This window comes from Triplophysa rosa, linkage group LG22, assembly GCF_024868665.1.
Source record: "Triplophysa rosa linkage group LG22, Trosa_1v2, whole genome shotgun sequence".
NCBI classification, from domain to species: Eukaryota; Metazoa; Chordata; class Actinopteri; order Cypriniformes; family Nemacheilidae; genus Triplophysa; species Triplophysa rosa.
Window position 1 is genome coordinate 19,562,550 of NC_079911.1, and position 21,256 is coordinate 19,583,805.

The 21,256-nt window shown below is 42.7% G+C and overlaps 1 protein-coding gene across 4 annotated transcripts; it reads right to left on the reverse strand.

The window, feature by feature from the left end:
* Positions 1–916: 916 nt before the first annotated feature.
* On the reverse strand, positions 917–20,708 carry setd1ba (SET domain containing 1B, histone lysine methyltransferase a). Of its 4 annotated transcripts, none has more exons than XM_057320391.1 (19): positions 18,956–20,708; positions 16,399–18,518; positions 16,076–16,230; positions 15,658–15,756; positions 15,134–15,404; positions 14,232–14,353; positions 12,554–13,594; positions 9,178–9,921; positions 8,852–9,031; positions 8,647–8,740; positions 7,787–7,986; positions 7,513–7,594; positions 7,052–7,426; positions 5,603–6,964; positions 4,510–4,685; positions 4,274–4,399; positions 3,813–3,932; positions 3,593–3,730; positions 917–3,510 (listed from the first exon to the last, which is right to left on the reverse strand). In XM_057320391.1, the coding sequence occupies exons 2-19, from the start codon at positions 16,457–16,459 to the stop codon at positions 3,337–3,339; spliced, it is 5,520 nt and encodes a 1,839-aa protein (XP_057176374.1). In that variant the 5' UTR covers positions 16,460–18,518; positions 18,956–20,708; the 3' UTR covers positions 917–3,336. The 4 variants fall into 4 exon arrangements, with proteins under 4 accessions (XP_057176374.1, XP_057176377.1, XP_057176376.1 ...); XM_057320394.1 differs by lacking the exon at positions 18,956–20,708 and having other exon boundaries at positions 5,603–6,106; positions 6,872–6,964; positions 16,399–16,567; XM_057320393.1 differs by lacking the exon at positions 18,956–20,708 and having other exon boundaries at positions 5,603–6,106; positions 6,518–6,964; positions 16,399–16,567.
* Between the last annotated feature and the right edge of the window lie 548 nt (positions 20,709–21,256).

Genomic DNA, 21,256 nt, shown 5'->3' on the forward strand with positions numbered 1-21,256 from the left:
ACTGCAAAGAACACCATTTTAAAGTGACGCCGATAAACCTAAAAGTAGTTTAGTCAAATGTATGTATTTTAACTCGAAGCACAAACTCCAGGCTGTTGAAATAAATCAGGGCTGTTAAACTTTATAATGACAAACCACTATTAAAGCCAAAGACTTCAGCATTCTAGTCTTCTTAAGCCATGTATTATTTTCCTATAAAGAACCAGTAATGTGCGCCGCAAAAAAGGACTTTGTCTTGTTTTGTAGTAAAAATATCTAAACATTCTTAAATCAAAATACAATTACTTGACAAGAAAAGTGACCTAAGATATTTGGTCTTGTTTTATGAAAGACAATATAAGATTTAAGTTTATGGTAAAAACAAGCAAAACAATCTGCCCGTGGGGTGAGAAAAATAAACTTGAATTATAGGTACTTGAGAAAAAGGTCAAACTAAATTCGTTTTTGCTTGTTTTTACAATAAACTTACTTAATTCTTACATTATCTTTCATAAAACAAGACCAAATATCTTAGGTCACGTTTTTTGTCAAGAAGTTTTAGATATTTTCACTAAAAATAAGACAAAAATGATTAGTAAGAATGTCGTTTTTTGCAGCGCGTGATATCATTCAAGTCTTTTGGCCATGACAATGACACTTCATATTAGGGTGAACCATTTCTTTAAGAAACAAGTGACATAAGCCACTAAATTCACTTTAAAACCACGGGCTGACTCTTCACACGGCTTATGTAACACAAGGCAATAAGAAGAGCAGATGGCGAGACGGGAGCGTGCCGAGACCTCCTACCGACACAAATATGTGACATCAAGCGCTTGCATTTCAAGCCCACCTCTGTTACTTCCACAACTAGGAATTCAAATCCTCAAAAAAACGATGACATAAAAGCGATTAAAAGAAGCAAATTGAGACAGACTGAAAAAAAATCCTTTATTTTTTCCACGACCTTTTTTCCATACATTTGTGGTATAATAAATAGACAGGAGCCGTGTCCCCTGCCATTTCTGAATGATAATGCTTCCCCCCACACACTGCAAACAGATTTTCATAGAATTTACAACCAAAAATAAAGAGTAAAGCTTGACGCAAGCTGAACATACTGCCTCCAGCTCTCTGCGCTCGATGTCAGATAGACCATTCTGAGCCGTGACACTGTATCAAATCCTCAGGAACAAAAATATATATATATATTTATATTTATATATTCACAGTTAAAGTATGTACACGTAAGAATCCAAAGGAAAATGGGCAGAAAAAAAGACGTTTCCACAAGAAACAATCTTTCAAAAGGAAGTACAAATCTGGTTTATGTACAAGATGCATCGCGTTCCTTAAATTATCTTTTTTCGTAGAATGATCCCTGAAAAACAGTCATTTTAAATACTCCACCTGTCGCTCATAAAAGCAGAACGATGCATCGTCACTCCCCGTCGAGATAAAAAAAGCCTCATTCCTTTCTACAAATGACCATATGCTGTACAATATAAACATATTTAAAAGAAAGACGAACAAAAACCAAGAGACAGGAGACCTTACGCTGCGAGCGCTCTAATGTAAAGGAGGAGATTTATAGCTCGGTTAGACTGGGGGGTGGCGGCCTCTAGTGCATGTCTAAACAACCAAATCAAGAAAAAGACACAGTGACCCAATGCTGCCTGGCAGATGACAAATCCTCCGTCTTCGGAGGGGAAATTTGGCCAAGCTTTGAGAGCTCTTTGAACACATTTTGAATGTTAAATACTGAGCAGAAGTGACATCAACCATATGTACCAGTGGAACAGAGATAGATTCTACTATCAGGTCATTTATAGATCCACACACAGGAGAAAGGTGGAAAACATGTTCGCCCTTGGAGCCGCGACACTTAAAAGTCCTCGAGTACATATTTGGCACTGTATTCGACTGCTTGATTCGTACCAGACAACTTCAAGTTGACTTCGACCAGAGCAGCTCTGAGACCTAATACTTTCAGGGCCTGATATCCTCAACACTGGTCATACAAGATCGGATAGATTATATATTATTATTAACATTAAGTTCTCCATTTAATTCATTTATGGACATATCATTAAAAGCGTGAGGTTCTCACTGAATTCACCATCACCCATAGCACACATAGAGCACTCTTAACACTTTAAAAACCACCATCGTGCCAACTGACCCGAAACAAGTGCAGGTGGATTTGCATCTTTAAAGTGAACAGCTGGAGAAAGCCGTGTGTTTGCAGTATCACAGAATAGCAGCATTGTTCCGTCTACAGAGAATTTCTTAACTACAAGTGACTGGATGTGTACGAAGCCAATTGGACCTCCACGTGTTTATCTGCCGAGTGCAAACTGTTGTCTTGACTCTAAAAAGTGAGCCGATGCGGCGGGACAAGAAGCAGAATTAATACCAAGCCATACAGCTTCCGAGTGGAAAGCAGCGTTTTCAGTCTTTACACGTCGCAGACAGTAGGGGGCAGCAGACGCACTTACATTTCCACAGTGATGTTTGAAGATTGCTTGATAAAATGAAAGCACAAGTGTAGTGTATTGTTTGATTTGCTTTTGATCTTTTATGAAATGGCCCGGTCTTTAGGTCACGTAAGCGTCGCTGGCTCAAGTTTTATGGTGGGTGCGTTTCGCTTTGTGTAAATTTGCCTGCGCTGTGGACCTGTTCTGCTCATTTGTTTCGAGGCCGACGCAGGTGTGCTTTTGTTGAACATTGCACAAACTGAAGGTAATTCACCCAGTTTCCATCATCGCTTAGTGTCAAAGAATACTAAACCTTTTCTGGGCACGTTACAGTCCTTCTTGGTATCACATTTTTTGCATAATGTTGTGAAAACCCACGTCAGCTTAAATTTCCTTTTTAACCTAAATGAATCGATACGCCATGGGTCCAAGACAACACATTTCGAAGAATTTTGTGCGTGTGGGACAGATATGCTCAGCTTGAAGTGTCCGGGCATGTGGAGGTCTCTCCATCACCGAACCGCTGAGGGAAAAGGGGCTGACGAAAACCAGGTGCTCCAAGGGAAAGACAAAACCGTGCCAAACTGGCACACGACAAACCCAAACAATTTGGGGAAAAATAGGTCCGTCAGAGGCCGACGGAAGAGTGGTAGAAAACTCATCTCATATGCTTAAAAGAGCACCTTTAAATCGTAAACAATCGTGAACGTACAAAATGAAGTCCCAGACACTTAGCTGCACAATATATTCAGTGGACGTGTCGGTTCGCACCCACCGGTTCCTCTGTAGCTCCCTGCGGTTATGGCATGGTGTCTCCAGGAAACTGGGCGTCTGGGCTTGTCGGGCAGTGCATGTTTCAAGAAGGTTCTACCGACTGCGGTTAATTTAAGGTTCCTCTGCAGTTCTCTGCACCGCACAGGCAAGGAATCTTCTCGTCCTCGATGGGGAACTTGTAATCGTAGGTGATTTCCTCATTAACATTTATTGGCTGCCGGGAGTAGATGACGATCTTTTTCTGCGACTCCACGCTGATGACCTTGGCATAACAGTTTGGCTAGAAGACATCGAGAACAAACGCGGTCAATCGTGGTGTTTAAAGCTAGCCAAAGCAAAATAAAAAGATGGTGGTAACTCACATTGCAACTGTGATTGATGAAGCGGGCGAAATTGCCACATTTGGTGGCATCTATAATCGTGTCGTGATCCACGCGGAACATGTAGCTACTGCCGATGCCTTCTTCCTCGTAGCGCTTCTCTCGCATGTCTGCAATAACCTGCAAATGAAAACATGCCGTCAGGCACAGACTATCCAAACGGAGTGATGCCAAAAAGTAAGTCGGGCTTCGTCGAATTCACCTGTCGAATGTTCTGGCCGACGTATTCGATAACCATCTCGTCAGCAGCAATGGGTTCCATGGCGAACAAACCCCAGTCGTGGATGTGACTTCTACAGAACCGGATCTTCTTTTTACGGAACTGTAAAGAAGTGAATCATTCGGCTCATGTTATATTAGGATCGGATTTTCACAATTTGATTGTAGTGCCCCAAAAAAATACAACAGGTATTGTTCTGGTAGACATAACTAGTGGACATATTGCTTTATTGCTCCCTGAACTTTCTGCAAGTCGCTTTGGATAAAGGCGTCTGCTAAATGACTAAATGTAAATGTTTTTATTTCATTTATATTTGTATTACATTCAATTAAAATGACTTAGTTCTTGGTTCTTTGCGGAGGTCTACAAGAAGTTACGTTTGGGCCAAATAACATGTATGTTGTTGGTGCTGAAACGTCTATTTTTTGTAATTGTCGTCTTACCTTGAGCTGGTTGAACTTGAGGAGGTCACTGTCACAGCTAAAGGACGACAGCAGACGTCGCTGCTCTGATCTTCGTTCTGAACCTGCCCTAGAAGACGCTTGGGGCTGTGCTGGAATACTTTTCCCCTGTGAAGACAGACACAAATTTGCATGAAGGTCCTTCAGAAAATGACATGTATTCAAGTATTTAATGATGTATCATATGTAAACATCAGTATTTAAAGACTGCAGCCTACCTGTGTGTCCATGTCAGGCTCTTCTGACTGCAAGCGTGAGCTGTTTAGATATTTCATTTTGTCTTTCTTGCTGATCTTGTAGTAGCCCTCGCTGCGAGCGCAGCCAGTGACGTGGTACCGCATGCCGTCCTCTTTCCGTTTCCGTTTCGCCCCCGATACGATGCCCATGTTGGTGGGTTCGGAGAAGTCAAGGAAATACAACTTACAACATACAAACCACTTCAACAATAAATGCATCTCAAAAACTCAAAACCAGTGCTGGTTACAACGTCATTGACAGAAATGAAATATAATATACACAACTATGTCTTCAGATGTGTATAAAGACCTTGCATACTGAAGCCTTGTGTTTTTATATTTAATACACTGGACCTTTAAAGCACATGCAAAACTTTTACTACCCTAAAAAGTATATAAACTGTGGCTCTAGGGTGCTACTAGGGCTGGGCGATATATTGTGCAATTCTTATGCTCAGTTCCCTCAATGAATCACGGTTCAATGCCGCAACATCCGAAAGCTAGAGGGCGCTCTCGCGCAGAAACTCCAAATGTGGCACACAGAAGAAAAATTCTCACACACACACACACACACACACAAACACACACGCTGCGTTCGAAATCGCCCCCTTCCATCATATATAATAGGTGAAAATGAGTATGAGTCATAAAGAGTATGTTCGAAACCTCAGTATGTAAAAAACAGTAGGCAATAATACCCGGGTGGTCTACTACTTCCGCCGAGATTCGTGAGTGTGGATCGGATGGACACTTTCTATGCATAAAACCGAGAATCAATTTCAGAATCGATTTAGACATGTATAAATAGTGTGAATCGCGATATATATCGCCCAGCCCTGTGTGCTACTAATAAATTATGGTTGGTTTGAGCAACTTAACACATTGGCCTATTCTGCAATAATAACATGAGTCTGGTTAGGTCAATTTAGTCAAACAATTGCAAACTGGATGGGAAACCTGTTTGGAGAAGGATGTAAAGCAAATACACAGCAGCCTAAGTAAAATGACACACACGAAACAAAATTAATCAAGCAGACAGTTGAAAGCTCAAGAAGACGGTAGCAATGAAGGATATGAGGATGCTGAACCCAGAGTGTGTCGTTGAGCCAGTCGTTGCCATTGTCTTGCTGAAGCATCTCGTCGTAGGTGACCTTAAGGTAGCGCATGTCCTCCTCGTCGATGCCATCGTTCCATATGTCATACAAGATGGTCATCTCCTCAAAATCTGAGCGAAGCTGAAAATTGAGCCGAGGCGGAGAGGTCACGGGGACATGCATGGAGCGCAACAGCTCCTGCCAGCCACGCCTCTGCCGACGCGTCTTCTGAATGGGTTCTTCCACGTAGAAGAGCTTATCGTCCACCTTGGGTATGACTGTCTGAGGTTGGTTTTCTTTGTCCTCCATGGCTGTGGAGTCGCTATCTTCTTCCTTGAAGGTCTCCGTAGAACGATCCATACCCGGAAAGTCTGGAGGTAAGGAGGCCATGATCGGAGCCAGAGGCTCTTGATCGTCATGTTGAGAAACCAAGGGCACCTTTTTAGACTTGGGACGTCCCGGTTTCCTCTTGGGCGGTGTTGCATCTAAGGGCACAGGAACATCTGTCAATGGAACAGGTAGGTCTTTGGGAACAGCGGTGGAGGAAGTGTCGAGAGAAGTAGGAGAGGAGCCTCGGGGAGGCAGAGCCGGCTCCTGAAGTGAAGCAGCAGGAAGGGGAGCACCAGGGAAAGGAGAGGAAGCGGCATTGTTAGGTAGGCTGGCCTGCGGAGAGGCGCTGAGGAGAGGCTCTTTGAAGAGAGACTTCTCCTCCAAGCTTTCAGAAGAGGTCTTTCTGTGAATGGGAAGGCCCGTAACCAAAGCAGCAGAGTCAGGGAAAGCTGGAGTAAAAGTAAGTTCCCTTCCCGGAGTCCGAGGTAGGCCGGCGCTAAGGACTGGGGATTGGGCGGGGTAAGAGAAGGGGCTGCTGGGAATGTGCGGGGAGCTCAAGCTGTTACCTGTTAGCGGGGTGTCACTGCCTGGTGTAACTGGAACAGTATCTATGCTTTGAGACTTGCCCAAACCTCGAGGTCGGTCCATGAGGTCTCTCCCTGGCGTGCGCGGGATGTCCTCCTCCGTAGGCAAGCGCCCGCGAACAGGCATATCTGGCAAAGTCTCAGGGGTCGGCAGTAGGCGTGCTTCGAGGGCATGGTTGGGGGGAAGAGGAAGGTGCATGGAAGTAGCAGAAAGAGGAAGCGGGATTGGGGCTTCGGAATCTAGAGGAAGCGGGCCGTCGCGACCAGGGGTTCGGGGGATTTCTTCTTCTACGGGGATCTTTGGTTTACTGTCCTGATCGCTGTCAGCAAACGCACCTGTTGGGGTGGATGGTTGCAAGCTACCGACATCCTCCAGGTTTGCTCTGGATACAGAAACACTGACGTCCAAGTCAATATCAGGTTCCTCAACTAGAACGCAAGATGACAACCAATCACAATCTAATACTTAGGACTAAACACACACGTCAGTATATCGAGTAAAATAAAGATTCCAACCTGGTAGTTCTTTGGGCGATGGGGGTCGAAGGCTTTCAAGACCAGGTTTGCTCGAGTTCACCGTTGCGTGTTTGTGACCGATGTCAGACTCTTCGAACGCCTCTATTTTACTCAACTCTGCATTTTCCTCTGGTGGTGGTTCTATGGGGGTACAGGGGGATTTTACATCCTCCTCTTCATTAGAAGACGAGGGTGAGGAAGATGATGATGACGATGAGGTTTGTGCTTCATCATCAATTCCCACTGCTCTCTCTTCTTCTTCCTCCTCCTCTTCTTCTTCTTCTTCCTCCTTCTCTGAACTTGATTCATAGACGGACGAGCTATCGCTCTCGGAGGAATCTGAACCAGATTTGGAGGACGACAAGCTGGAAGATTCTGAGGAGAGGAAATATGGTGAAGGTCATTACAGTGACCACAAGGGCACAATATTCACAACCGGTCATTAAACTCAGAGTCATTACCATCATCTGATGAGTCCGATGATTCACTTTCACTGGATTCTGATTCACTCTTGTTTTCAACGTCTTCTTCTTCCTCCATATCCTGAGGGCAAGTTTTTGTTTTACGTTATTTTTTAAACAAACCGATCTTTTAGAAACAATTAGATAATTATATACAGTATGATTTACAAGGGTGCATTACTTAAAGAGCAGCATCACAAACTCTTAAAAAATGAAGGATCATCTAACTTTGATTTACCTCGAATGCAGGTACATAAAGTGAATTGTTACTGACCTTGGCTGGAGACAACCTCTCAGAGATGTCTTCCTCTGGCTCCTCTTCACGTTCTGAAAGTGACTCTTCTTTACCGGAGGTTTCCTCCTCCTCCTCACCTTCACTGTCTAGCTCCAGAGGTCTGGCTGGCCTTCGCTTAGCGGAGGCGGCAGCACCATCCGGCCTGGATCCGTCCGGGTGAAGATCTGTTCTTTCTGACTCTGAAAATCAGCCTTACGAGTTAGTTTATAGACCTGGCACAACAATCAAGTAAAGTAGGTTTTTTTTTCTTTTTTTTTAAAAACACGTATTGCAGTAACAACTCTTATCAGTAACTGTTTATTCTCTATCAGATAATGAAGATGACTACAGAACTCCATTGCTATGCTTTTAATGTACAAAACCTTGGTTTGACACCAGTTTATCTCAAATGTTCCATCATCATGCTGCAATATTTCACCGCTATCGAACTGAACGCTTATATTTCCAAAACTGTCACTTTACAAAAAAATCAAAAACACTTTTTTCAGTACCTTTTCATGAGTTAAACATTTCCAAAACCCACAGACAAACACAAAGGGTGACCCATAGAAAATAAAATACAAATCATGAAAAATGGAGATACAAGGTTTTAGTCCAACAGCGATGATATCAAACCAGATCATCCATATAGATCCTTCTGAATGTTGTCCAAAAACAGAGATTTATGGCTTTTTGCTTTTACTTTGCTTCTATTATTTAATTGATGTATAGAAATTATTGAAACTTGTTAGATATGTGTTAAGATATGTTAAGATAGTTTCACAAGATTAAACAAACAAGCTAACTGCTAATTTACATTAGCCAAATACAATGATATTTTGACAACTCAAAACACACACCTTCATCTTCCAGCTCATCATCCACAGGTGTGGATGGTCGCACCCTTTTGTTGTCACTGGTGGATGTTGGTTCAGGGGGCTGTTTCCTCTTAACCTGCAAACAAATGTAAGACAACTGCTCAAACCCTTAAAGTAAAATAGCACAGCAGCATCAGAAATTAACCAAATGCCGATGTCAAACACTAACAAAAATACAGTTTGGTACCTTGAAAGATGGCAGCCTGATGGCACCACGCAAGCCGATGCCGAGACCCATTCCCTCGAAGCCCAGACTCTCAACCTTGTTCCAGTTTTCCAGCAAGCTCGAGGATATAGTCTCTTTGGGTTTGGCACGTTCCTTTTCCTCTTCTTTAGCCTCGCCCGTCTTCACAGGTGTAGATGTAGCCTAAAGACACGATGAATTTAGAATTTAAACTTCACTTTTACGGTGCACGAAAACAATTTGTTTTGCTTTTAATTCCCTTAATGTACTGACACTGCAGCTACTTTGGTTTTGGTTATCTTGTATTTAAGGCAAGAAACTAAACTCACCTTCGCAGAAAGTTCCTGTTTGTCCCACCACTCATCAAACGCCCTGAAGGCCACGACCTCCACCATCTTGCGGTTGAGATCTCGTTTCATGATGGCCTTTAGTTCTTTCATAACAACCAAAAGCACACCGTCCACAGTGGCTTTGTGCGGGTCTTCCTTCTGAGGCTCATAGCCGGGCGGGGGTACAGCAGGGTTAAACTTGGGCATGTTAGGTAAGGGCCAGGGTTGTCCATGCCCCACAGTACCAGCGGGGGCGCCAACGATTGAAGGAGGATGGTACGGACCACCAAACTGCAACGCAGCAGCTGCGGCCCCTGCAGCCCCGCCCATGTAATGAGGGTACAGATATGGTCGCTGACTTTGCGCCATGCGACTTAACATCTGGGTCTGCATCTGGAAGGACATGTGCACGCTACCCCACTGTGGCATGGCGCTCATCAGGTCTATCTGCATAATAGGCATCATGCCAGGGGGAAAAGGATGCAACGGGTGCAGCATCGGATGGGCAGCCAGGTGGGGATGTGGGGGACCCGGAACGGTTGAGTGGGGCGGAAGGGGAGGTAGCGGCAGGGGGAAACCAGCCTGGGGAGGGGGCAGAGGAGGAAACCCTGGTGGGGCCATAGCAATGGTCTGCATTGGAGACACTGCAGAGTTGACCACAATGCTTTTGTCGCCGCTTCCAGTCGGTGTGCCAGGCATCTCATCGTCAGATATCTCCATGTCTTCACCGGAGGACTGATGACACTTAAGAAAAGAAAAAAAACGTTTTGTTACGCAAGGCGACTGTTCCTGAAGTGCGTTTCAATTGTGATTTTCTCAAATATTTAAAGGGACAGTTCACCCAAAAATAAAACTTATCTTATTGTTTACGCACCCTCGTGTCATTCCAAACCTTGGTAACCAAACAACACTGGCCCATTCTGACTTCTATTGCATGAACACAAAACCACTGAGACATTACTCAAAATATCTTCTTTTGTTCCACAGAAGCTTTTGATCAACGATTGGGGGAGTTAACTTTTCGTTTCCCATTTGAAGTAGGCAAATTAGCTTCAAAAAAGGTAAATTTAGCTAAATTTGCATCTCTGTGCTAAGCAAACAGGATAAATAATGTCTATCGGGTCTGGGGTTCGGACTGAAATTGCATTCGAAACAACATGCAGCCAACACTAAATTATTTTTATGTTCTTTGTCAACTTGACTCTTCCTCTTGTTATGAAATAAAGTGAAAACTGCACTGTTAAAAATACATAAAATTGCATGCGACATTTTATGAAGAAGAAGCTTAAACAGTAATTGAATACCATCATTTCTTTCTGTCAATTGATCACAATCAGCAGGTTATATTTGCTTCTACCGTTAAATGAAACGCTTTGATGTTATTAATTGGCTTTATTGGGTCACCAACTTGTTTTCAAAGATGATGTTGTGGGTTTAATAAATGCCCGAATTCAGGTACCCAAGCACTTTCGGGTAAAACACAATTCAGATTGTTTGGCAGGTTTAAAAACAGCAATATCCTGATGGTCCAGCTTTTTAAAAGCAGGAAGTAAAGCGTGTGCTAAGCAACGGCTGGGCATTGTATCTCATGTTGAGGCGAAGAGAAAAGGAAGTGAAAGTGTGTCGTTTAGAGTAGACGCGGCTTTGACAGCAGGATCATATTTCACGGGTTAGGACAAGGCTGGGGGCTTTAATGCAAACACAACACGAGCTCATTTACAAGAAAGCCTCCGGTGACATCCTTACCACACACCAGAATCTAACATTCTAGATTGCAGATGTATACAGATCAATACGTGGGACTTTTTAACTGTGCCCATCTGAACCAAGAATGTGTGAAATAAACCTCGATTTGGCACTGTTTTTAAGATATATCCCAAACAGCTGAAATGGGCAAAATTGCAACACTTAAGGAAGCGTGGCATAACGTCATCAGGCATTAAATTCAGAACTTCAGCCTAGACCTCTGTGTTCAAAGACCCCAAAAACAACACACAGGTGCTGAAGCCTCTGTCAGAGAAATTTAAGACTTAAAGGAACACTTCACCCAAATATAAAAATTCTCTCAAAATGAACACCCGAAAAACAAACAGATCTGTTCGCTAGATTCAAATATGCCGGCACATCGATAGTTTCAAATCTCATTGGTTTCCCTTCAGAAGACATGAATTAACCCACTGAAATCATTTGAATTACTTTAAAGCGATAGTTCACCCCTAAAATATAAATTCTGTCATCATTCACTCACCCTCTTTTCATTTCAAACCTTTATGACTTTTTTCTTCCGCAGAACACGAAAGAAGATATTTTGAAGACAGTCGGTAACCGAACAGCACTGGACCCCATTCACTTCTATTGTATGGACGCAAAACCAAAGTGAATGGGGGCCAGTCAACAACATTCTCCAAAATATCTTCTTCTGTGTTCTGCGGAAGAAAGAAAGCCATGAAAGTCGTTGAAATGACATGAGGATGAGTAAATGATGACAGAATGTATATTTTTGGCTGACCTATCGCTTTAAGGAAGTCTCATCACTTTGGATCCTAAATGAGATGATGACATATTTTTGTGCAAAATGTAAAAGTGTGATGAAATGATCAAATATAGCTTGGACATTTAGAAAATGTAGAAAAAAATAGAGATTCTTTGGGGTGAACTACCCTTTCAACCTGCTACAACTTACAACGTATAAAAAGAGAGCGAAAAAACACGTTCAGCATGTGAAACATGTTTGTGGCCGGATTTCACAATATTCAACAGCGAATGATAAAGAAGTAAAAGAGAAAGTAGAGGCCCCTGAATGAAAAACTGAACGCGGCTGACTCCTGTGTTTCCCCTGGGTCCTGTAACCCGCCACACAGCAGCACACACACACTGCATTAAAAGGAATTTTCTGTTGTCAAAAACAAGTTTGGCTCTTGTGCGTTAATGTTTATTATCACAGGAAATATTTTTGACTTGTCCTTTAAATACAGGAGCACAAACCCTGGTTATACAAACACACAATGGCAGTAAACTAGGCCATATTGAGGGTTTCAAACAGAAATGTGAAACTTGTATTCTTGTTAAAACACCTACATGAATTATTAAGTAAAAACACATTTATTATTTGAGCTGTAAAGTTAAATCTAAATGATCCTTTTAGTAGAGGGATTATGGTTGTGGGTGGATGAGCTTCTGGTTATGCATTTCTGACACAGATGGATGTAAACGGTTTCTTTCAGGCATCCTTGCACATATCATGCGACAGTTAAAGGTTTTGCCATGACTTTGCACCGAGGCAAGTAAATCATTTAGCAGTTTTGCATGCTCTTTTATTTGATTATTATAGTAAAATGTGAGGTTCAACAAAGACAAGTTGTATCTTAGATCTTACCGTGTCCATTCTGTCTGTGGGTGTCTGTCCCGAAGCGCTCTTACTGTGCACTTCGGAGGGCGACATGGCCCTCGAGTTCTTCAGGAGGGAAGCAGTACCAGGGATAGGATCATCATCATCATCAGAGTCCGGCAGGGGAGTCGGGCTGATGTCTTCCAGGCCGGTGCTCGAAGGCCGCGAGGCCCGCTGAGGGGGAATGGGGGACAGCTGCGAGGACGACGAAGAAATCGGGCTCCCGTCCATGCGCACCTCATTGTCCGAGTCGCCACACTCGTTCAGGAATGGCTTCAAGAGCCTTTCTATGCGAGAGTCCAGGCTATTACGCTCTGACTCCTGGGTCGGGGTGCCAACGGAAGGGCAGGGCTCGGGCGTTGAAGGGGGAGGCGTGGCCGGATGGGATTCTGGTGCGGGGGGCGGTTCGGGGATCGGCGGCGTCGCGGGTCTGTCTCGGACGGGCATAAAGTCAGTACTCGGAGGAGGAGGGATGTGTGGGGGTCTTCTGTAATCCACCTCCCGCTGAACGGGCTGGTGGAAGGGGGGCTCTGGTTGGAGATACACAGGGGGCATCGGAGGCTGATAAGGAGAGAATGCAGTCTTGAAGTTCGCGTTCGCTGGAGGCGTGTGCGCGAAAGCAGGGGTGGGCGGCTCGGGCGGCTGATGCTGCTTAAAACTGTGCTGCTGGGGCTCCACGTTGCCACGGTGAGCACCTCCGGTGCCGTGGACGTAGTGCCTCTCCGGTCTGCGATTGTAGGCGTCCTGGAATTTGGTTTCATGCCTCCTCGCCTTGTAGCCTCCCGAGGATTCCGAACGGTTAGGTTGGAAAGCCGGAGTTCCCTGCCTGCTGGAGTAGCTTGAGTCCTGAGAGAACGGGGTGCCCGACTGGCGCGGGGTGTGTGGCGTACCCTGGGACTGTGGCGTGTCCTGCCTTAGGCTGGAATAGGCCGTGTCCAGGGACACGGGCGTGTTGGTGCTGCCTGGTGTGGCAGGACCTGTGACCGCAGAAGTCCCTCCTTCAGATAGCCTTCGCAACGGCTCGCATGCCTGTTGGCACAAGTGCATCCCAGTGAGAATCACACATATTTTGTACAACTAAATGGCAGGGACGCTGTATACAGAAGCTTGCATTTAGGTCTTTAACACGCAATGCATACCGTACAAACGTAAGGATTAGTTATGCCACCGTTCATTGCATGAACACAGTCCCACTGTGTGATAACGTCTACAACAGAGGGGACAGTTCAAAGTGCATGTCGCAATAGCTTGCAGTTATTATGTTGCCTTTTGGTCGCTGTCCCTTTTACCACCTGCTGCACTGATAAACTGGATTAGAGATAAAGACCCCTCTATGGGAGAGACTTCCATAGCATGTTATACCGTGTACTGCCATAAAATATCTATTTGAATAACATAGAATAATTAAACCTTTGGACATGCAAAGCTATTAAACAATGATTTGCAATAATAAAATGCTTAACAATAATAAATATATACATTTTTTATTCTTTGAACTGATCTTATATTCCATTGTAAATATTTCCTAAGATATTATAACTGTGCTATTTAATAAAAAAATGTGTAAATGCATGCATTTCTAGTAAACTGTTGTGTATCAGTCTATTAGATAAATGTTTGCATCTGGTTTTAATTACAGAAATGGCACATTGCGGTTTTATTTTACCAGCAGGGCTTCAGCCAGGCTGCGTGGAGAAACTTCACAAGCCTCTTCACCACCAACTGGAAGTGTGAGTGGAGTGTAACTTCCATTGATCAGACGCTGGTAATACCTCTGGCGATTTTCACCTAAACAAACAAATAAGAATTAAGTCATATATACTATAGGTTTCGTAGCTACCAAATATTTAAATACGTTACGAGACACGTTTATTAAAAACACAGAGACAAAGTATTTCCACAATGATTTTACATGATTTCTTGTCAAACATAAAAAAATTGAAACACCCTAAAACAATTCTAGACAATTTGTTAAATATTAAGGTTTACGATTTTACACTTCAAGTAACACTGACAGTGTAATATAAAATGCATAAAACAGTGTCACTGATGATGTGGTACTGTCTCTTTAAGAGAGGGGAGAACCCACTACAGCTGTCAGTGCGCTCAGGATCTCACTTTTACCAGGATAATGACAACTCAGTGTTGTTTTCTTTCAGTGCAAAAGACTGAAATAATTTTAGGGTTAACATTATGAAATTGTCCATTGGTACAGCGCTTGAACTTGTGGTAACCCCTTCATTTCTATTCTTGTTCTTATTGAATAGAGACCTTTATCTAAAGTGCGTCGTTAAATAAACAACTGTCGTTACGCTTTAAAATAAGATTTAAAATGAAGGGCATAATGGCAACGCATAAACAACAACAAATCCCTCCGCCGCTGACAGGACATTTACGGCGCGTTACCAAGCAACCGACGTAAATTTTTACACGTGACTTGACATTATAAACAATGTATTCAAAAATCAAATTACAAGCGTGCCATTTACGCAATGTTGATTGTACTCACAAAATCACAAAGCACTAGTATAATATTTCATTGTGTAATTAAACAAACGCAGATCCTACCTTTAGGGTCCAGCTCCACGTGGATGATGTTGCCCATAACAGACGTGTTGTGAAGATTCTGTACGGCATCTTTCGCCGACTTGACAGTTCCGAACACGACTTTAGCTATTCCGAGGTGTTTTTTGTTCTTCGGGTTGTACAAAATTTCCACCTGATCGATGTCGCCGAACTTCTTGCACATGTCTGTGAGGAATCCCTCTCTGACGTTGTCGTTCAGTCTGGCGAACGTGATCTCCTTCGGCGGCACGCGACCGATGTAACATTCATCGATCTGGGGGAATAAAACGACTCGCTGGGGTTATTGGAAATAGACCCGACTTCATCCGGCGCACCGTGACCAGTCGGAAGGGGTTTCGAAAGCATTCGCCTCGTCGTAAAAATGCATAAATCGTTAATTCTAACATAAACGTGTCAAACTATTTGCAAACATCGTGCGATTAAACGCATGAGGTGATCTGTCAAATACGCTGCATACACGAAAGCAACAAATGCATGCATGTGTCAGGGGGGTGTGACTGGGCTACCTTAAATTTAGGAACCGGGAGATCCAGCTCCTTGTACTTCGTCCAGAGACGTCCGATTCTCGGGTCTCTAACGATGTCCACTGGTGACATTCCGGGGTTCTGCAAAAGAAAGAAAAACACATTTTTGATATCTAAACACTTAAGGAAGTTTACACAACACAATGTGTTCAAGCAGGGCTCGCCACTGTCACTGTGCGAGTATGCGCCATTGAGACACAACTTCGATTTAAAACGAGTGGTCGGTAATGAAAGTTTGGCTGTGGTTGAACTCTTTGATGTGCTATGTCAGTTGTTGCTGCGCGTTTACAATGCGAGTTACATCGTATCCATTCAGCGCAACAATACGTTCAAAACCAGTGTGTCTATGTATCCGTTTTCGCTCGCAGGACGAAACATTGTAACGTTTTGTTTCACTCACCGGCACGCTGAAGGTCTGTCCATCGTAGCGATAGAGTTTGTGCGATCCCTTTTTCAACGCCGGGTCAATAATCAACTTATAACTTCTCCAATGGTGACTTCGTTTCTCTCCCGAATTGCAGACAGGATGGCTGTTGTCCATTCCGTTCGCCAAACCTGTGTGGATAAGGCAAAACAAGACCGAAAATGTAATTCACGACACTGACACGGCACAAAGATTGATATTTGCACACAAATAGTACGTTGTAGAAAATGGGGGGTTAGAAGCGAAGCCCAGTCACCGAAACAGACACATCACAGAGGAAGAAAAAAGAGCAGGCTTACTTGAACTCTGCCTTCTACCGTGATCTTCATTTAGCTTAATTCTTTCTCCAGGTCTGGACATTTTGTGTCCGATCGAGTAGTTTTGCGTCAAACGGCTAGATCTTCAACCTCTCGCCGATCACATTACATGATTTTAAAGATACTGCCACCTTTTTGCGAGCCAACACATATTGTGTGCCTCTAGTCTGGGGTTTCTGTCTCTCCCACAATACACCACTAACTCAACCTACCGACGCGGCGGCACTTTCGACACGCACTTTCAGATTATTGTTCTTAATCGTTGAACCAAAATACTCTTTTCGTGCGAATAGTCTTAATGCGTAGACGCGGCTTTAAGCGCGACGCACGAGTAAAAAGTCAGTATTTGTCGGTTTTAGAATAGAAAAACAAAGGCGTAATTCGCGTTGAATCTGTTTGCTAGATTTACATGGACGTTAAACACAAGATGGACATGGAGGACCGACGCTGGGGAAGGTTGTTTAAACTGAATTGGGACACACTCCGATAACGCAAACTATTTAGATGATAACTCACAAGCAATTTTGCGACATTTTGTCGGAATATGTTTTGATGTTTCATTTGCCGCCTGTCTGTAAAACAAGCTTCACTAAGAGACTTCCCTAAGTGATTTAAGGTTTCCTCGAATATACTTTTTTCTGGTACATCGTCTAATGTTTTTTTGTTGTTGTTGTAGTAACAGTGGTTGTAACACGTCTCAATGTTTTCAAGCATTTGAACATTGTTTGATATTCTGCGGTGCTTGGGCAATTGGCTGGTTAACAGCAGTTCCCTCTCTGGCCAATCAGATTGAAGCACCATGTTAGATTCCACTATTAGAAGCACAGCCTTCAGTTCTTCCTACAGAGAGCAGAAAGAAGGCTGAATGCAGGCGCAGCCATTTTCTCCTACACTGGAACTCAATGGCCAAAATGGGTTTCCTTTGTTCCTAAAGGGATCTAAATCTTGATTTCATCAGCCTTTTATGGACTATTTAATACATTACAGTGTTTCTCTTTACAGGATCTGAGAAGAAGGAAGATTAAATGTTGGATGATATCCCTTTGATATTTTTAACCTTTTTTTCCTCTTCCTGGAAACCATCTTTGTCCCAGCAAACTAGGTCATGGCACACCCATACACCAGTATTTTATTATTTAGTCAAATGCTACTGAATAAACAATTTGCAATTGATTTATATGACTAACTACAGTGTTTAAAGAGAAAAAATAACACATGAAAATGATCAACTGCTTTTAAGGCCCTATCTTGTTCAGGGGGTTGGGTTGCATTAATCAATAAGTAAGTTTATCTTTATTGTCTTTGCTTATTTAGCTGCAGGAAAATGTTTTATTGCTAAATTAAAGGCGTTTTATTGTAATTCTGTTGTAATTTGCCTGGATGTATTTCTTTTCAGTAGTCCCTGAAGATAAATGAGTTTTGAGCCAGCCTTTGTCTTCAGGACATTCTGTTGCATGCTTGTTTTTTTACATGTATATGCATCAATTTAAATGGATTGCTTCTCACATTTCAGCAAACAAGGCAGGCCATAGAGAGAAAGGACGATTGGCCTTTTACAAAAATGCTGAATCACAGGTATGATTGATTAGGGTTTATGGGTGTTAATACTCACCCCTGTTGTGCCCAACTGCTTTAACCCTACAGCACTAGTTGTATCATAAAATGAGCTATTAAAAATAGCTAAGAATTGCAGATTACAAAAAGCAAAGACTAAAAAGAGGAATTGACTTGTTTTTCTCTCTTGTGGCGTGACAGAAAAAAAGGAATCTTACATTTCTAATTTTATAACGGATTGTAAATCCTTTTGTTAATTAACATTTCTGTGTGAACGCTGTTAGGCAACACTGTATATCTGACCTTGCGCCAAGGGCAAACATTCATTTCATAATACATTTAGTCTCTCAACATCGTACAGTTTACCATTTTGATGACAATACGACTTAAAACACACACCGACCATTAGTACACTAACAGAGATATTTACCTTAACATTTGTTGCAATAATTTTATCAGGCCTATACGGTGAAGAAAGAGCAACATTTTGATTCCCATCGTCGGATCCTTTCACACTGGTTTTAAAGAAGGGGGTTGGGTTGCGACGCCTAAAAGAAAAAAAAAACAATAACCATTTCTGGCTTGGCTTTTCAAAAGAATTCTCCATTTAACACAACTAACTGCGCAATCTCTAACGAGTGGACCTCCTGAAAATCTCGAGGCACTTTTAAATATTGCAATATGCAAACAATCCCCCTCTCTTTCTCTTCCTGAAGACAGGATGACAAGAGAAATTCATTCGCTCTTCATCTTTCAGAGGAGAGAAAATACCCTCCACACCTTTTCATTCCGAAGGTATACAGTTTTTAGGACCTTCTGTATTTTCGACAGACTTGGGAACACTGTTTTTAACAGGTAGCATTAAAACAATTATCAAATAAATTTTAAACTTAAAATGCTGATCTGTTTTGTTTGTTTTGTAGTGGGGATTCATTTATAATTGTTAACAAAATTGATAAAGGTGTAAAATGAATATTCTAGACACCTCACTTTGCTGCACCATGTCCAACGCGACCTCAGAAATAGCCTGTGTAGTTTAATGGCTCTCTGCTGTTCTCGTTTTCAAAATGGCTTCGTCACACAAAGGACATCATTGTGGAGAGGACGGCTGCTGCGCCACGTTTGGGCGAGGTTGTTGGTCGGGTTAACAAATTATTCAGCCTTTGACATGCTGCAGTGGCGTTCACAACCAAACAGACTAGAACGCAGAATGGTTTATGTTTGAGAAGGCAGGATATTGCATAAAACTCGCTTATCTGAGCAGTAAAATCGTCTGCGTAAAAACCCCGACGTCCCCGCTGCGCCAAGCGGTGGAAACCCTGTGGCACGAAAACGCAGCTGTAATTTGAGCGTTTGGACGAATGCCACGGGTCCGGGATACGACTGCACCCACCTAACCATTTAAGGTCGGAGAAGGGCTCTGAACACTGTGTGGTATTTCAATCATCAAGCACAACAGGACTATACAATCCTCTGTTCTCGGTCTTCCCCCTTTCGAGAACATTCGCTGCAGTTTATTCGTCAGCTATTCAGAGGATCATTTGACGTGAAGCACGCAGGATAAAATAGAAGCAGGATTGCGCACTAAGGAACACTTGGGTTTTGTGGGGCGTTTTAGGTGTCTCAGATCTTCTGGTGAATAGATAACACCGTTGCCGGTATGTGGTGTGCAAATTGTCGTGTTTTGCACAGTTTATGGCAATGTCATTTTGCATATTTAAATTAGCCTGAATGTGTATGGAATAGACTATTAAACAAACATCATCTCATCATCAGGTCATTGCCTTTTTTGTCTTTTACTGTATGCTTCCCTCTGTGCGCTTGGGGCGACGCCAGGTCCAATTTATCAGCGAGAAAGAAGTGTTGCGCAAGAATCGTCAAGGATCTTTATGTCTCTTTTGTGTTTCGTGGTGGCTTGTTTGTGTTGGTTTTGTGTTGATCTGTTATAGTCACAAGCAGGACTGGTGTCAGAATATGCCAGAATGAGGACGTGTTGACCACACTGTTTCCTGCCGCTCAGCTCAGAAGCGGGCGGGTCACGAGGCCATTTTGAGGCACTCGTGTGTTTAATTAAGAAAATCCTCTTTATCTTTGTATTCCGCGGTCGTAAGCTGTTTCTAAGCTACAGCTTAAACCTTAGAAGGGAAAAACAGAAGTACAGAGTCCACTGCGTATGTGCTCGTTCAGTTTCTTTTGTTGCGTACGTGTGCGCAAAGCTCATATCCCCACGCGCCTGCATCTGTGCGCTGGACAGCTGGAATGGATCCTCGTCAAATTTCGACATTAAGCCGCACCATTAGTCGGCTCGTACAGTTTTTCCTTTCATGGCCGTCTTTTCAATTGCATTAGATCTTGAAAAGGATATTTAACACTGGTATGGGCTGCTGTCTTTTTCGCCAGTGTGCTCAATTTGATTTTTTTGTATCCCAGTATAATATTCCACGTGAACTGTGTGGAGACACAAACCAGATGAAGATCCAACCGACGGTTCACCGTGGAAAATATTCAAATGATATTTAATATAAACATTTCTTTTGATATTTTTAGTTAAGACGATGGCTTTGACAATAAAAGATGTTTATGGTAAGTATATCACAAAGGAATCTCACATTTGTTTCTAAAATATGATCAAATCCTGATAAATATCGATTTCCTTTTATATATATGATCTCTATGTTTTTGTCTATTTTCCCCGCATGTAAAGCATTCGACGTCGTTCAATCTGAATAAACCATAATAAACCAAAATCCAAGTTGAATGTGTTTTTTAAACGATTTATTTGTTTGTCATTGTATTGGGCTTCCGGGCATAACCATCTGGTAATGGTAATCTTATTTTATCTGCTCTTTAATAATGAATGCTCCTTAAAAAACTTTTTTGGGGGAGGGCTGCGATGATCATCCCTTCCTATCCATCGGGAGTGTGATTATATAACCTCTCCTGTCTGCAGGGGGTGAGACGCGCACTCTTCTAATCTCATTGGCTGTGATGGAAAGGCATGGTAAATTGGTCAAATAAATCAAAAGGCAATGTATTATAAACAGAGATCCTACAATGCTCCTCCAGCATTTATTTACCATTTGGCACAACCCCGACACCTGTGTTTGCATGATTTTTCAACCACCCTTTTTTGGGGGTGGATAATTGTACTAATATTATATAGTCTGTCAGAATCTTAATGATCAGGAAATGAATCAAATGTACATTGCAGTGATGGTGTGATATGTACTAGTATGTAGGCCTGCTGTTTAAAGCAACAGTCAAGCGTATCCATCTATGACTCCAT

Bases quoted from the DNA above. Each gene is read 5' to 3' on its own strand.
- setd1ba (XM_057320391.1), bottom strand. From the start codon at position 16,459: ATGTCCAGACCTGGAGAAAGAATTAAGCTAAATGAAGATCACGGTAGA. The intron at 8,741-8,851 runs GTACCAAACTGT...ATTTGTTTGCAG, and splicing joins TCAGGCTGCCATCTTTCAAG to GTTAAGAGGAAACAGCCCCC. The intron at 3,511-3,592 runs GTGAGTTACCAC...GATGTCTTCTAG, and splicing joins TCATCAATCACAGTTGCAAT to CCAAACTGTTATGCCAAGGT.